Raw genomic sequence first — 18323 nt, forward strand, 5'->3', positions numbered from 1 at the left:
ATAATTTATTTGAAATGTATTGAATATATAATATTTTAGTCAAACAGGTTCATTTAAAATCAATTTTGCTAGAAAATTTCATAGGTTTCTCAACAGGAAACAAAAAGTTTTCCAAAATAGGTCTTGTAATATTGCTTGAAAAATTAAAACACAAAATTGAAAGATTTTCCCACCAGAAATAAGGAAATATTTAAAAATGATGGGAAAGTATTAAAATTTTTGAAAGATAAAATTTACATTATGATTAACAGGACATTTTAATATATTGATAGGTTCATTATTAAACTTTATATTTGTTCTTTATATTTGAAATATCTTAAAATGCAATATTGTATATTACAGTATATATGGTAAGTGATTTTTGTAATCATGTTGGTATTAATGCTAAATAGAATGCAGATTCCTTTCCTACTAAGTACACATTTATTTGCCAGACAATATACTGAGTTCTTTTTTTTTAATTTTTTTTAATGTTATTTTTTTTTTTGAGAGAGAGAGAGAGAGACAGACAGAAGGCAAGTGGGAGAGGGACAGAGAGAGAGGAAGACAGAATCTGAAGCAGGCTCCAGGCTCTGAGCTGTCAGCATAGAGTTTGATGTGGGGCTCAAACCCATAAACCTTGAGATCATGACCTGAACTGAAGTCAGATGCTTAACAGACTGAGCCACCCAGGCGCCCCAAACAGCCCTGTGATTTAGGTATTATCACCATTTTACCAATGTGAAAACTGAGATCTGTGAGGGGCATGTAAATTGTCCAAATTACAGGTTTGTACACATATTACTTATGGATCTTCCTCATTCCTTTTCAGTTTCATATAATACACAGAAAATAGTATCATGACAGTAGTAAATCCAGAAAGAAGTAACAACTTTTTGTGAAAACTTACCCCAGAGTAGCATAATTTTTATCTCAACACAACTGATCCCATGAGCTTTCAAATGTGTACTTATATCCCATAGACATTTTTGTTTTAAAATGTTGGAAATTATGAATTTGGGAGTGAAATTTTACATTATTTACCTTCCCATGGGTCATTTATACATTTATTACAGCAACCTCACAAGGTAGGAGTTGTACTCTGATAAAACTGTGGCTCAGAGAACTTAAATTGTCTAAATCCATACACTTAGTTTTGGAAAAGACTGGGATTTGTGCTTCATTCATCTCAAATCAAAGCCAGTAACCTTCTGGATAGTTTCTAGATCATCCTCTAGAAGCTGGTTGTGACAGGTTGGTTTATTTACATTTTCTAAATTTTCTTCCAGAGCAGAAGTCTTGCCCAACCTGTTAGTTGATAGAGAAACTGTAACAGCGGCAGAACTTAGGGGCACTTCAAAGTGATATTGTTGAAGAGTGTGTGAACTCTCTGCTTGTATTTACATGGACAATAGAAGTTAGAAGGAAGGTGGAAGGAGCAGGCTTGCATCTCTAGTGATGAGCTGGCTCAGGGATGATGAAGAAATGGTTTCACCTGGGTACTGGGATGAGTACAAGCAGAGGTGAGATCTGTATTGGTAGGAGCACAAGTGGTATGATGTGCTCTTAATTTGGAAATGAAGCCGATTTATCTTGGGGCAACTTTGAGATTTTATCCATAGTTGGATGTAGTCAGGATATAAGAAGTTATTTCCAGATGGTTCCACTGATCCTCTCCATCCAAGGCACGCCTCTTTTTCTTTGTTTTGTTAAGGGCACTCTGATGGTCCTTAGTATTACAAAGCATTTGTTTTTCTTTCTTGAGCACTATTTCATTGTTATGCTTAACAATTTCAGCTAATTCTGTCTTTACCATCATTTTAGTTGGATCACTCAGAATTTAGGACATATATTGGTTCATACACAGAGTTTATGCTGCATTTATATACAAATGAATAAATATAAGTAAGTCCTATGTCAGTATCTATGTTTCAGTATATGTTTTCAGTGTATGATATTCTTTTCCTTAAAAATATATTTCTATAACTCTCCTAAACTAGAGACATAGTCAACATAAAGTCTTATAAATAATAAAAGGAAGAAACTTAACCTCCAATGAGTTAAGAATTGTTCTGAAACCCATATTCAGCCAAAAATGTCTTCCTATACTTTGTCATAGTGTTTATGAGCTTACCAAATGTTTCTGAGTTAAGGAAATTACTTATGATATTTATATTAAATTATAAAAAATAGGATCATATTGTACGTGACCATAACTTATGAGATACACACATAAGAAAAGCTTAATGATTTTCTCAATGCTTTCTCAGTAGATTAAGGATTGATAGAGTGCAGTTGTACCTGAAAGTCAAGTTATTACCTACATAAGGGCATTGGTCCCTCTAACTCTATTTCTTCAAAGAATTTGATTTTTTGTTAGGATTATTAAAATACATTACTAGGAAGAAGATAAAAGAAAAGGAAGTATAATTATATTTTTTATTTTTAAAATAAGTCACAGATTCCATATTATTTCTTTATATAATATAGTCCTATATCCTAATACTTGTATACTATTTGTTAGTAGACAATATTAATATCCTTCAAGATAGCTTCTTATTAGATTCGGAGGGTATCTGCTCTACTTGAAATCAACTAGAATTGAGCTCCTTTAGAACCCCGGCTTTTTAGGCAATAAATCAAATGGTGAAAAAAAATAAGTTGAAATAGAAAAAAAGGGGGGGGGGCCTGGGTGGCTCAGTCAGTTCAGTGTCTGACTTCAACTCAGGTCATGATCTCGCAGTTCATGGGTTCGAGCCCCATGTTGGGCTCTGTGCTGACAGCTCAGAGCCTGGAGCCTGTTTCAGGATTATGTGTCTCCCTCTCTCTCTGCCCCTCCCCTACTCATGCTCTGACTCTCTCTCTATATATATATAATTAAAAAAAATTAAAAAACTAAAAAAAAGTAAGTGAAAAAAGAATCATTTGAGTATCACTACTGATGAATGCAAAAGTCACAAACGGTTTTAGGAGCAAAAGTAAAATATTTTGAAAATTAAGAAAAACTATCAATTATATTTATCTTCTTAATTTTTCCACAATTCCTACAAACATGGATAATTATAAATGCTAAGGTACAGTTTAATTATTCCAACTCTTAGATAATATTGTCTCAAGGTTTTTTAAATGAGTATCCTTTTTTTCAGAAGCAAAAACCAATTCAAAGCATTAACTTTTCCTGATCAGTAAACATCCTTAAACAATACCTCATGTATGGTGGCAGCTCTAATGTGACCAAAAGACTTGGAGATTTCATTCCACTGCTGGAAATTTACCTGGCCCTGTGAGAGAAAAAGAACCTGTTTTTTTTGCAGATTGCACAAGTGGCATCAGTAACCACGTAAATAAAAGCTACAAATTCTTTGGTTGACGTAGTTCAACTGCTATGGCTACCCCAGCATCTTATGCTTTCAAATATTGGTTTAAATGGCATTTTGTAGCATTTCTCCTTACTGAAATAATATGTTGAGTGTCAATAAATTTTCTTTGAGCATCTAATCACTGTGTCATCTGCAATAAAGCTTGTATTTTCACTTTGATGTCCCTTTTCTAAAACATCAAGTATTTAGGTAATATAAAGGTAATGTGACTTCCATAAACTCATTGTGTTTTTTAATTAATTCTACCATTTTTCTGAACAAATGTCTTAATAGTTCTCTGCCATTAAATAAACATGACTGATGAAAATTTTAAGGGACAGATATTTTTGAAAAGTGTTTGCATTATAGTAGGAGTGAACAGCAAGAGTAAAATGGCTTCATATACTGTTTTTGGGGGGGGGATTTGAGAATGACTTGTACAACATATAATTCCATTTGTCAGATTAGCCCAGTTATTTCCCCCCTGAAAAACCTGTTGTTTTTTAAAACTGCTTTTATATACCTTCTTTACTGTGATTCCTTAACAGTTGACCTAATGGTTAATTGTAGTTGACTAGTGGGAACACCCCAATTAATTAGTTAGCTGAGACTGTCCTTGTGTTTAATATTGAAGAACATATTTTCACGAAGACATTTTTTTATTCTTATTCTCTGTCTCTGCCTTTGGAAAAAAAGGCTATAATTTACCATGATAGTTAATTTCAAAGATAAGGCATAAACTCATACTAAGGAAACACAAAAACATAGCGGCTATTAAATAAACTATACCCAGGAAAGCTGCATAGTGTACAGTTAGGATCTAGAACTCTGGGCCTTGACTATCTATTCAATTCTGGTCCCATCACTTACTTGCTATGTAACCTTGAGCAAGTTACTTAATCTCTCTGTTTCAATCTGCAGTTTTTAAAGTGAGGATCAGAAAACTTATGTCTATCTCAAGAGCTGTTGTGAAGATTAGATGAGTTTATACATATAAAGTATTTAGAACTTAGTGTTTTCTACAGTAATTGTTATTACTCTCCTGGGCTCATATATGTGCCTCCAAACTACATGGAGATCTTATAGAAGGCTTCCTTAAAGAAGTATATTATGGGAAAACACTGCTTGATCATAACAATTTTGATATGAGATAAAGCTTAACTCATGAGAAAATATGCAGTGGATCAATTCCATCAATCAAGTGGATGACTCAGTAGGTAGAGCATACAACTCTTGATCTCAGGGTTGTGAGTTCAAGTCCCACACTGGGTGTATAGATTGCTTAAAAGTAAAATCTTTTTTAAAATATCAAGTGAATTGATGTATGGTGATTTGATCTTGACTCTTCTATTACCTTTCCTTTTTTTTTTTATTTTAATGTTTATTTATTTATTTTTATTTTTTTATTTATTTATTTTTTTTTTTAATTTTTTTTTTTTCAACGTTTTTTAATTTATTTTTTTTGGGACAGAGAGAGACAGAGCATGAACGGGGGAGGGGCAGAGAGAGAGGGAGACACAGAATCGGAAACAGGCTCCAGGCTCCGAGCCATCAGCCCAGAGCCTGACGCGGGGCTCGAACTCACGGACCGCGAGATCGTGACCTGGCTGAAGTCGGACGCTTAACCGACTGCGCCACCCAGGCGCCCCTATTTATTTATTTTTATATGAAATTTATTGTCTAATTGGTTTCCATACAACACCCAGTGCTCATCCCAACAGGTGCCCTCCTCAATGCCCATCACCCACTTTCCCCTCCAACCCCACCCCCCATCAACCCTCAGTTTGTTCTCAGTATTTAAGAGTCTCTTATGGTTTGCCTCCTTCCCTCTCTGTAACTTCTGTTTATTTATTTTTGAGAGAGAGACAGAACATGAGTGGGGGAGGGGCAGAGAGAGAGAGGGAAACACAGAATCTGAAGCAGGCTCCAGGCTCCAAGCTGTCAGCACAAAGCTCGAAGCAGGGCTCAAACTCACAAACCATGAGATCAACACCTGAACCAAAGACATGTAATTGACTGAGCCACCCAGATGCCCCTCACCTTTCCATTGTTAATTAATCCATCAAAATTATCTATAGAGTATCTCTCCAAAGTATGTCTCAAATTCAACCAGTTTTCTGCAGGAGTGAGTGAAGGAATGAAGTGGCTTATTCTGAATGGTGGGTATAGTGGCCCAATTTGAAAAGCTGAACATGAACAAACTTTATCTAAATACTTTCTGTTGAGGATTCTGCCACTTAAGTTACTTGCCTTTATTTTTTCTTGGCATAGAACCTTTTAAGAAAAAAAAAATTTTTTTAAGTATCCTGCAGACCTAAAGGCCCCAAAAACGAAGAAGAAGAAGAAGAAGAAGAAGAAGAAGAAGAAGAAGATTTTAGCTAACCCAACAAACTTAGTTTACAGCAATTCACTTCTTTCCTAAAAGAATCTATTAACATTAATATTTTTACTCCTCAAAGTATGCCTGAGTTTAGATGAATTATTCTTCAATTCTGAGTTTACTCCTTCTGGGACTCTTGCTCATGGTTTGGCTAATATAATGTTCCCTTGTTAACTATAGGAATCTAGGGATTTCCTAGAAATCATGCAAAAAAAGATTTATAGCTGAAATTTTGTATCTTTTTTTACATACATTTAATTTCTATGAAGAAATTATGAAAAAATAAGGAAAATAAAAAATAATCCAAGAGATCTCTTCAGTTAAAGTTTAAAATATAAGCCTTCAAGAAGAAATGGTGAAAACAAAAAATCTGATGTTCAAACTTCATTTCCATAACCTCTTCAAAACCCAACCTAGGCCCATTCTTTAGCAAGACAATTGGTAGTGAGTAAGCTTGGAAGCTTTGACTAATTTTTATTTGTATCAGGAAATTTTTGTGCAAGTAAAGAATTCAGTACAATAAACTCATTACTCTGGACGTGGGATACGTTCAGAAGAGTCCTACGTTCCCATCCTTCCATCTTGGGCTAGGCTTCTATAACATATGTGGAGCAAGTCTGCTGATTAAAAAAAACCCAGAGACATTGGTAAGAAATAGAAATCTCATCAAAGGAATTCAACAAGAATAAGATAATAGTTTTGGCATTAGTAATGTAGAAATGATAAAGCACCTATGATTTATTTTAAATAAATTCATCTCCATCATGAGGCTAATCCTGTTATATGAGTCTTTATAGATTAGAGATTGTACTACTCCCCACAATTCTAGCTAAATGTTGTGGATCAATAAAGTGCTGTGTGACTAATTGCTTAAAGTGCTTTTATTTTAAAGCATGTATTTACAATTTATAAGTGTACTTTAATAGGAGCAATTTGCATTATGACCAAGAGAAGCAATTTATTTCACTACTACTTAAAGAAAAAAAAACTACAAGTAGATGAGACACTCTTCACACATCCTTTCAAATAGCCTCTCATCATAGCCAGCCTAAGTTAGATAGGAGCATGTACATAGGAGAGGAAAGAAAGTAGCATGGAAGGCATTTTTAAAGAACACTAGCCTTTTTCATCCCAGGTTAAAGGATAGCTAGATATGTGAGACTGATTTCTATTTTGGCTGATTTTTGAACCTTAATCAAGATAGCTACCAACTAAGCCCTCTAAGACTTATGACTTAAAGCTAAGTAAGATGGAGGAAAAAATTACTTGTTTGGGGTTTTGGTATCCCCAATTCAACCAGTCTACAAATTTGTCAAATAATGTTTATAGTCTATTATCAGGGACATCTAAAGACTCCTAGAATTTTGGAATATGCATACCACCAATATTTGCCGAATATGCTTTCTTAGCAGGTATCTAATTGCTGATAATTATGTATTCAGCTTGATGTAGATTCAAGTGGTTTTTGTCTCCATGGGAAAAATGAAGAACAGAGTCAAAGGACATATGCTTTCCTGACTCTTCTCTAGATGGAAACTCATACAAAAACAGTCTTCTCTTCACTAAAGAATTGGATCATAAACACTAAAAATTAGGAAACTTGTGATGTTTGCAGTCTTTAGGTTAGAAACAATCCATTGCTCTTGGTGTGGATGAATATGCAGGGAAAACAGTGCAATTTGAGATCCTTAACATCTACAGTGGATGGTTGACTATAGTGTTGCAGGGTGGAGAGTTGGAAATCATCAAGACAAAAATTATAATAGGGTTTTCACTAATTTACAACTTTTGGTTTTTTAAGAATAGGCACCTCAGTCACATATTTGTGTTGAATTTTAAATTGAATACTTTCTCATTGCTCCTGGAGTCACAAATCTCTATTATCTCTCCTCCATGGTATAGCAAGAAAACATTTGATTCTTTCTTGCAGCACTTTGCTTTGAAATTCCCCTGAATATAGGATTTGGCATCTGAGTCCTTCTTAGTCTGTCTCCTACTGTAGGTTTTACTACACAGAGTGGCAGTGAAAAGAGTTTTATTCTTTAGAAAATGCTTCTCACAATTCTTGCTATCAAATTATTCATCTCTGAAGAACTGAATTTTGAATCCTAATAGCTTGTCAGAGCAGGAAGATGAAAAATAGCATGTTTACACTTCTCAACTTGAACCTTTGCCATTGTTGTTTAGGCAACAAGGAATGCTTTCACTCTTTCAAATCCAATAGAAATTTGCCCCTTTGGGTCTGGGAGTTAGCACTGTGCAACCAAACCCTTTGGTTTAGTAGTGAAGTACATGACTCTGGGGTTGAATGCCTAGCTCTGCTCCTTAGCTGATATATAAACTTGGGTAATAAAAATTGTTGGGGAGATTAAATGATAAAATGTATGAAGCATTTAGCATAGTGCTTAGCACAGAGTAAATATTCCCTAAATGTTAACTACTCTTTTTGCTGCTGCTGTTAATATTATTATTAATAATAATAAAATTTGTCATTCTTACTCATTAATTTATATTCTTTGTTACCTAGATCACATATGATTTAATAAACAAATAATATAACAACACATTCATGTTAGAATACATATAGACTGGTTTTAACAAGAATTTTAGCTTGTAATTGCTGTATTGTTACCATTTGGTGATTTTGTTCCATATCCACTTTCATTACTGGTAAGTTCCTTTTCCTTAGTGTTTTTTGCCCATTGTAAAAGTTTTTCTCAAAATTTTGAGAACCAGAGAATTACTTATATTCCTCTTTTAATTCAGCCTGTTCTTTTCATTCTGTTCTGTTCTAATTTAGTCCTAAGTAACAGAATACTAAATCAGAAGTTTAAGCCATGAGTCTAAAATGTCAGAAATAAAACCTGTGAGATAGGAATTTCAAAGAAGATTCAAAGCCAATTATAGGGTGCTTATAATCCTTACCCAACTCAAACAAATGAAAGGGTCAGGTTGTTAATGGTTGAAAAAGGATTTGCGAGTAGAATTTCTTTAACAAGCTATCAGCTATTGGGAGAGGTGTAGAAATGCTTCCCTCTACCTGAAATCAAGAGAAGAGAGCTGCACCAGGACCCTCAGGAGATATTGGGAATGGAGTTTCGTTTAAACATGAGATCTAAAGGGTTAGCTGGTGACAGATGAGCCAAATGAGGGGAATCTCTGTAGGTTTCAGTCTTTCCTCAAGTAATTTATGGCAACAGTTGCTTCGTGAGTGTTTCATGTGATTCAGATGTGGCCCATCCCTATTTGGAAGGATGAAAGGACCTTAGCACATGGAAGCTAAAGATGCAACTATAAATTTCCAGGGGGCTGTCAACATTGTAAATAACCAGAGTTTCATGTGCCCATTGCAAGGTGGTGAGATGTCTCCAGCCATGGTCCCTGGCAAAGAGTCCCTGAAGAGCCCATGAATGTGCTCATAGAAGAATTAGTTTTCAACACCTGCCAGGTCTAGTGAGTGTGGAGCCATCCTACAGTGTGCTGGTCGAGTAGGAGCTTGGCTTTTCCTCTCAGCCCTTTCTCTCCCTTGCTCCAGCTCAGGAGTTAAGGTGGCCAATTGGGGAAGAATGACCCAGAAAGAAATACCAACCATGTGTCCCCAAACGCACACCATTTCTGGACTCTGCCACAAACTCAAGGTTGGAAAGGGATCTTCTATGATCTTTGTTTGATCTTTGTTTTAAGATTGATGTGCAATATAGGTGACAAGACTTTCTAATGTTGGTTAAGACTTGGGCGACTTCACGTGATCAGGCAATGTTTATATTATGCAAGAATGATTGCAAAAGTCATGACACTACCTGAAAATTTCATCCTGGGACAGAAGATAACTTTCCCTTTTTGAGTGTTTTAAAAAGAAAGCAGGAGACAAAATAATTTTGCTTCTTGAAAACACCCCATAAGTCTTATATGTTCATTAATTTTATAACCTCAATAAAAAATCTGTTGCAACTGAGATGACACAGTCTTACAGTATATATAAAAGGAATTATCCCAAAGATAACTGGTGTGATGCTTAACTTGTTAGTATATTTTTTATCTAAGTTCAAATAGAAAGAACATGCCATCATATATGACTATTTCCTGAATATTAAGGTATTTTGAGTAATTGGCTCAAAATTGAAATTGCTTATTTTATTTACTTTCTTTTCCATATAATAAGACTCTTTTATCTGTACATTTCTGCTTTATGTTTTTATTTTTGATAGATTAGATTCTAGGCAACCTCTTTAGAAATGTTGGCATATTTTCCATGTTAATTTTTTTCTTCAAGGTATATATAAATGGTGAGTGATTCAGAGACTGTAAATTCCATTAGTTTGTTTTGGCAGATTATGTCTTATCTTAAAAATTACTATTCTCTAATAGTCATGTGTTCAAATTCTTAGCAACTAAACCATGTATGGTAAAGGACACTGATCAGTAGAAGGGTTGTTTGAAACAACATGTTTTGATTTAAAAATATCAAGAAAAAAACATGCACAGTTTTTATGTTTGACTTAGTAGATGTTTAAGCATGTCTCATGAGTTTCAGTTCTGTATTACCAGATTAAACTACAACTTCATGACGTTGTGTAACTACCACAGTGTGACCTGCTGTGCTCTTTAAATGCACAGTCTGAAAAGAACGTGTTTGGTAACCATGGAGAAATGTGCCACAAAACCCATTGCAAAATGGAGTCTTCAACACTCACTATTTGCTTCAGATTCCTGACTTCATGAGGTTTTTTTTCCACAGGCTTATTTTGTTTCCGTTCATCTGTTTGCTTGTGTTTTAGGTGAACCTGATCTTCATAAGAACTCAGAAGACCTAGTAAACGCTGAGGAAAAACATGCTGATACACACTCATAGGTTTGAAATACCTTAAAGGCTTCTGTCATGTTAAACATGAGAGGTAATTTTATTTTTTAGGCAAGAAACATAATTTTTGAAATGAATGGCTTGTAGATATCATTAGAGGCAAAGTTACCTTATTTCAATGCCCTCCTGGAATCTTTAAAAAAAAAAAGTTTCTCCTGTTTTCTGAAGCAAAATCTTAAATATTTACTTTTTCAAAGAATTTAATTTGTTCATCAATAAAAATTATACTTAGTGAGACCTTTTAATCCTTTAAATTAATAATCTGGAGGCTGTGGAGAGGTTTAATCCTGATTTCTCTTCCTACTTCACGTAGGAAATATGAATGTTCACATTGGGTGATAACAAAGCAAGTACATATTATGAAACAGACATCAATATTTGCTAAAATCTATAGACATTTGTTTGCATCAGTGTTTTTTTAATTCAGCTTCTGGGGCCTGATTTTGATCTACTAAATCATAGATTGAATTATAACTCTGGGAATGATGCCTTGGAAATCTGAATTTTTAATAATCCCGTCTGTTGGTAATTCTGTACACTACAGTTGAGAACCATTGTCTTGGGCCTACAGAAGAAGTGCAAGCTGTTAGAAGGGAAGGTTGTGTAATTATAGTGGAGATGTCTTAGTGTTTCTTTTTACTTTTTAAGTAAGAAACAAACCCCACGTGCTATAATGAGTCCTGTTCTTGGGGGTGATGGCCACAAGAGAGAAAATGCTGAGTGCCATATACCAAGTCGTTGAAATGTTATCAGTAGCTCCTCACATGTTGCTTTAGATATGAAAGAGTTAAACTGTGGTTAGATTTTAAGATGATTTATCTCTCAGTATTCTTGAGTTGGTTGTAAGACTGTCTTTTCTTGATAACAGTTTCCTTAATACCAACTATCAAGTGTCCGTCACTGTGATCAACATCTTACATATATAGTATCTCACTTAGTTCTCTTAACAATTTCAGAGTCGGTGGTTGTGATTCCTATTTTACATATGAAGCTTGGGTAGATACCAAGCCCACAAAGTGGGTGTTCAGCAACTAAAACCGATGTATGTCTACATTTAACAATTTTAACATATTGTCTCATATTAGCTACAGCAATTTCTTTTCATCCCTCCATCCAAACTATAAATTTATTACTTTAGAGCTCACAGCTGTTTCAGAAGAGTCCTTAAGTTCTGATGACATACAACATACCCTCAAAGTATGTTTTAGGAAAAACTAAATTCAGTGGAGTATTTATAGATGTTGTAAGTACAAAAAGGTTTCTGTCAAATAAATTCCATTAGAAAACTGAGTGAAACAAAATTAAGCAAGAGTCTTCATTCCTACTCGATGACCAGTGCACACTAAGTAGCTTCAAAAGAAAAAAGTTAAAAATCAGCATTTCTTATGTATTTATGATATGGAACTGGAATATTTATGAACATTTTCCAAAAATTGTGTGTAGGAAACACAGGTCACCAGTACATTTGTAAAGCTGACTATTTAAGCTGTGAAGATGTCTCAGGCAAAAAAAAAAATTATCTATAAAATTCTGGCATCTCATCAGTAAAAGACTTCAATGGGATTCAACTGGCAGTTACTGAAGCCTCTTTTTTTGTTTTTCAACTAAAAAGGCTCCAAAGCTGGAAAGATTTGAGACCCACTCAAACTAAACAGTGGTATTTAAACTCAGGCAAGCTGTTAGACATTTTTTTTTTCCATCAGCACTAACTAAATCCTGTAGTTTTCCTCTCAATTGGAGAAAACTCTGCCTTTGGAGCACAATCTTCCAGAAATCATGGCCTTCAATAGGTGAAATTTATATGCCTTCAAGAAATAGGCAGGTCTCTAATATAAGGGAAGTAAAAAACCAACAGGAGTGGTGACAACTGATAACTATGACTCAGGCCCACTGTCTGGAAGGTGAGAGCAGTGGTCAGCCTTGGAAACTTCTAGAAAGGGCACAGCACACCTGACTAAAGGCTGCAGCTAGCCAGTCTTTGCATCCGACATATTTTCACCATGCACTAATTAGGAAAAAATCTTTCCATTTTTAATGTTGACTCAAAAACTTTTTGAAACACTATGTAGACCAAAATAAACGTGTGAAGGTCAGATTTTGCCTACAGGCTCCTAGTTTGCATATTAACCACACCTTCTTTGTGACCTATAGCTACTCTTTCACTGGCAGCCATCATGGAAAATTTAGATCTTATGGAAGCCTGGCTATATCTCTGAGAGCCATTGCCTGCTGCATTCTCAGTGTGTGGGCCCCAGTATGAGATACTTTCCCAGGAAACACGTCTAATTCAACGTGCACCATGATGAAACCCCATAAATCAATGTGCAACACTACACTTAGAGCAAGAAATCAACCTTTGAAATCTACTTGTAACACTGTTGTATAACTTCACTACTATTTCTAAGAAATTTCTATCCACAAAACTATTTTGTTTTGCTTACTTTTTGAAAATGATTTTGTTAATTCAAGTGAATGAGATTGGAATTGGATGTACAATGCATTGCTGCTTTATTATTTCAAAAGATTTTAAAAGGTGTGGACATATAATTTATTATACTGTCTTCTTTGAAGGATATATTAGAGGTTTCTGGCACTTCAAAAGCAAACCAATATCAGATTTGGTACTCATTGGGAGGGAAGTGTTCCCTTTAATGTTGAGAGTACTATCCAAGAAGAGGTCAAAACCTAATGTGTTGTGGTCTAGATTTAGTTTTGCATTTGCTTTGTTTGACTTCCACACTGATTTGAAATATCTTTTTGAATATCTTTAAGCAGGACTTACGCTCATTAGTTCACCACAGTCCTTGTGACTCTACTGGTTTCACATTCACACAGGCCCACTTACCTCATTTATACTGCCTTCCAGGCTTGTTTTTAGCTACTTGAGTTTGTGACTTCTGACCCAAGGAATCCAAATTTTTGCTGGAATTAAAGAAATAAAACATACACACACACACACACACACACACACACACACACACACGAAATAACAGGAATTCCAATGGGTGTAAAACAAATATATATTATATACTGATAAATCCTTTATTTCTGACAAGGTATATGAAGCCCAATGTGATATTACCACACAGTAATTGATGCATGTATATGACTAAAACATGATCTTCATTTTCATTTAGATTTTATTTCAGGATAATGAGAACGGGACAAAAACATCCTAAATCTTCAACTTTCCACAAAGCGATGTTCTCCTTTTCAACACACACGTGGATCCAGCCATTTTAATGGACTCCTATATAAGGAACTAATAAGAAGAACATAAATTCTGAGCTAGTAACTCTGGCCAAACAAACACATTCAAAGTTGCCATTTTTCTTGGTCAGTGCTTCTGCCATTGTCTTTCCTCCAAAAGACAGTCTTGGAGGAAATGTGTTGGTTGTTTTCATCCAGCTTTTTCAATCAAGTTAAGGAAATTTTTAAGACAAAAGTTGGATAGTTTAAAATTGTCATCACTTTGAACCGGTAATAGTATAGGTGACTATGTGATACATGTGCAAAAGATGAGGCATTTTTAAAATTAACTTTCATATGTATTGTTTTATGCAGAGTTGTGTAATTACAAATATTTCAAGGTTTTAAGTAAAAGGAAAGCAAAACAAAATTAGGGGCAAAAATTTTTTTGTAGCTCTGAAGAACAGGCTAGATTGTCCCTCTTTTAAATACATGGGAACAGCATGAGGGGTGGGGCTGTTCAGAAGCTGTGGTTGAAGTCCCATGATGACACTGGAGCTTTACCCTGGTCCCACAACCTAATGACCACTTCGTTGTAACTGTCAAGCTGGGAAACTGCAGTGAAACCTGTCCCTGGAAGCAGTGGACCAACTTGCCTCCATCTCTGTGGTTTCAGAGCACTGATACGTCACCCACACGGGCGTCATCACAATGCAAGTCACACATTACCTACGCTCTGGGATAACAAGAACCTCCAGCCATTTTTGGAGACAGATGTTAGTGCTCAGAATGGAATTTGCCTTCTGGGGTGTTGATCCCATTAGGACACAACAAAATATATTACAGGCCAAGGGATAAGTGACAAGAAGTGTGTGTGTGTGTGTGTGTGTGTGTGTGTCTGTACTCAAAAATATCTATGAAGATGGAAGCCCACACTTTTCTGTACAGATAATAAGATAATAGTATTGGGTGTGACTTTATAATTTTCCTACAAGAAACGAACTGCAATTCTTGGAGACTCTGCTTCCTTGTCATGTTTTGCCTGAGCATGTGCAGAGCCCTTCCTTTGCTCCAAACTGAAGAACTACTTTTATTTGTTATTAGCTGACAAGAAAAGTCAAGCACAATTAGGTGTTGTAACTTTTCACTGTGCGAACACGTCGATGATCCTGCAATGAATCTGTCTTTGTGAAAGGTAGAAACTGAATGGAAAAAAACAAGAGTAGCCATCAATTAAAGAATAAAGTGAAGGAGGGTCCATCCATCCAATGAGTTTTCTGTTGCACCTGCTTTTTTCCTGGGTTCCATGATGCTAAGCAATATTTTAGAAATTGATAGAATCAGAAGCTTTTAAGTCTGAGTGGTGGGATTTTATAACCCACAACTTAGATCTCCTTTAATGTGTAATCCATATTCTATATGCATATTAGGTATGCATCATTCTAATTTAAGATATATTTATGCATAGACTGTGCATAAAATGCTTTTAAATGTTCTGTGAATAAGGTCCTTAATTTTTGTTTCACCTGAATCTTGTGTAGAACTGAGCTAAATAACTGAATTGTATCATAGACATTATAATGCAATTGATATTTTAAATGTAAGCAGTACAAATTGATCTACGATGATATGTTGGGGGAAATTTATAGATATGTACATCATGGTGACTTTTTGTCTTTTAAAAAATGGACTTTTTATTTCTATTTATGAAGACATTATAACTACTGCTTTCAAAGTCTTTTTAAAAGTAGCTATTTACCAGCTAGAAAATATTCTGTATTTAAAATAGAATCTGACTATCTGGGAAGTGTAATTACTTTTGTTCTTATTTGAGCCAGTTGTCTTTCGGGAAAGCTAGAGAATCTCTCCAGGGAGAAGTAAATTGAAACATCGCTTCTCAATTGTCATAGGAAACTTGTCTATTTTGTTTCTATTGATAAGATCTATAGGCTTTGTTACGAAAACAAAAATTGAGAAATATAATGAATTCATCAGTGTCTGTATATGGGCTTTCACCTAATTTCCCAGGTTATTTAACTTATAAAGCACTGTGACTGAATTTCCAGAGGGAGTGGAGAAAACACGCTCCACTTCAGAAGAATTGTCACGCTGTTGATATGCTTTTTCCTTTTCTAATCTCCCCTCCTTTCTCCATTCCCTCCTTCCCCTCCCCTGTTCGCTTCCCTTGTTCTTTCTTTTCTTCCAAGAGGGCTACTAACTAGTGCTGACTAGAGGGAGTGGGCGTGGAGGTTACTAGTGCCCATCCCCCTGCAAACACCAGGGATGGGTGAGAGGGTCAATGAGTCAGGCCGCTGCATCTTGGATGTCCTGCTTTGCATTTTTATCCTCAGCTCCACAACATATATTCAACAATTTCATGCGCCTTTTTATTTAACCAGTAGCTGTTTTAATTTTTAACTTGACAAGCTACAATTCTTGTGTTTTTATTCTACTGTAGTTCTCTGTATTTCCTATTACATATGATTGTTAAATAAATCATACTTGAGGGAAAATATTGTGAAACATTTGGTGTCTGATATAATTCAATTTGGTGGGGCACTGAAAAGTTGGAGAAATCAGGAATACCGGACAGATGTGAGTTTTGATATGTTCTGTCAGAAAATGATTTTTGCTCTTTCTTTAATAGAAGAATTCATTGAACATTTATTATTTACAAGCTCCTGGCTAGATGCATGTTGCATATAGGAATCTGGAAACCTGGATCTTTTCTCTATAAACTTTATATCTTATAGCAGAGATAATTCATACACATAAATAACCAAAATGCCACATAGAAAAGTAACCAGGTGCAAGTAAAATGCACCTGTGGATATTATGGAGGGTAAAAATTGCATCCATCTTCAGGGCTTCTAAGAAGACTTAGAACAGCTTGCACATGAGTTGATACTTACTTAACAAATAATAGCAAAGCTCATGTTCATTGCCTATTTTCTATGAGCAGCCTCTGTGTAAACACTTAACACATATTATCTCTAATTCTCAATAATCCAGCAAAGTGTGTATTGACCTGAGTAGGGAAATCAAGTTTCAGAGAAACAGCCTCATTTAGGCCATGCAGGTCCCAAGTGGTGGACTCCAGACTGGATTTGCTTCTAGGTCTCTCTGTCACCAACAACCCCTTTTTCTTTCTACTACATCTCTGTGGGGCGGAGCAGAAGCACAGTGGAAAGGAAAGCTGTGTGAAGAAGAACCATGTGGATAAGGTAACAGTTGAGAGTAATAAAAAAGCAAAGAACATCGAATTAAGGTGCAGACCTAGAGAGTGTCAACTAAATGAATTAAGAGTAATTGGTACAATCCGTGTCACCTCTGAGACTCTAGCTCCACAGTGCCAAATCACTCAATTAAAACATAAAAACGTATCTAGTCATCAGATATATGACATTTGACTGAACTTTTATTTTAAATGTGATTCCCTGATAAATTTCCATGTCATAGCAAAAAGCTCTTAAAGGGCATATTTTAATTCTGAAATACAATGTGGATATAAAATACATATCTTCTTTGGAAGCTGTGTGAAGCCTCTGGTCGTCTAATTGCTTTTCTAAATATTACAAAGCTTATCTACCATTTAGTACAAGCCTTGAGCAATAAAGACAATATATAGTTTAGAGTTAAAAAGAAACACCTAATAATGTCCCACGTTATATACATGTTATTACTTCGGAGGGAATCCCAAATATTTAAGATACAAGTCCTATATATATAGACCAACATTGTATATTTAAAGCTCCTTTAGGAGCCATTTATCCTTTAGTAACATTAATAAATTTCTAGGCTATTTGCTTAACTCTTGTAATGTTTGGAGAGCTTCCTTTGAATCTGAAGCTGATATACATTTTTTATCTCTGACAATTAAACATTACAATTATTTAGTGTTTATTATAGTCTCACTGTGGCATTACATTATTTTCTGACATTGTCTCTTTTACTCCCATAAGTACTCTTTAAGAAATTGTTATCCCCAGCTGTGGGTGAGGAGTCATGGCAGAGGGTGAAATAATTTGAGATCACACAGCTGATCAGGGAAAGAGTCCAGATTTGAAGTCGAAGGGAGTGTGAGTCCCCAAACCATGAAGCTAGACTGCCTCTGTTCACTTCACCCACCATATCCATTGCCTGTCTTTTCTCCCCTTTATTCCATTCTCCCTTTCATTCTATATCCAGGTACTTGTCTTTAAAACCTACCACTTGGAGTGAGCAGAATTCCAAGTGACCAACAGCGAGAGTGGTGTGCTTTGGAGAACAGTTGAATCATATATTATAGCAGAGAAGGTGCCTTTGATTTCTGTGGACAGAATTATTTTGCATGCTTAATATGTGGCCTGAAAAGCGTGTTCTTCAAATAACCTACTGGTGTTCAGTACAGACCTTTGCTACTTAAAGTGTGGCCCCCACCGCCTACCTGGGAACTTCTTAGAAGTAAACGCTCTCTGGCCCCATCCAGACCTAAACTGGAATTGGCATTTAAGAAGATGCCTGGGTGATTCCTGTACATGTCATTGTTTGAGACAATAACTAAATTTTAGGAAGA

At 35.4% G+C, this 18323-nt stretch overlaps 1 protein-coding gene across 9 annotated transcripts in view; it reads left to right on the forward strand.

Annotated features, from left to right (window-relative positions):
- Window positions 1-16291, forward strand: part of PDE1A (phosphodiesterase 1A) — a 326360-nt gene extending 310069 nt beyond the window's left edge. For all 9 annotated transcript variants that reach the window (XM_058712176.1, XM_058712177.1, XM_058712190.1 and 6 more), the window contains 2 exons: window positions 10497-10613; window positions 13717-16291. In XM_058712176.1, the coding sequence (XP_058568159.1) occupies window positions 10497-10570 (74 nt within the window). In that variant the 3' untranslated portion in view covers window positions 10571-10613; window positions 13717-16291. The remainder of the gene's footprint in view (window positions 1-10496; window positions 10614-13716) is intronic.
- The last annotated feature ends 2032 nt before the right edge of the window (window positions 16292-18323 follow it).

The sequence above is a fragment of the Neofelis nebulosa genome, chromosome 2, assembly GCF_028018385.1.
Source record: "Neofelis nebulosa isolate mNeoNeb1 chromosome 2, mNeoNeb1.pri, whole genome shotgun sequence".
NCBI lineage: Eukaryota > Metazoa > Chordata > Mammalia > Carnivora > Felidae > Neofelis > Neofelis nebulosa.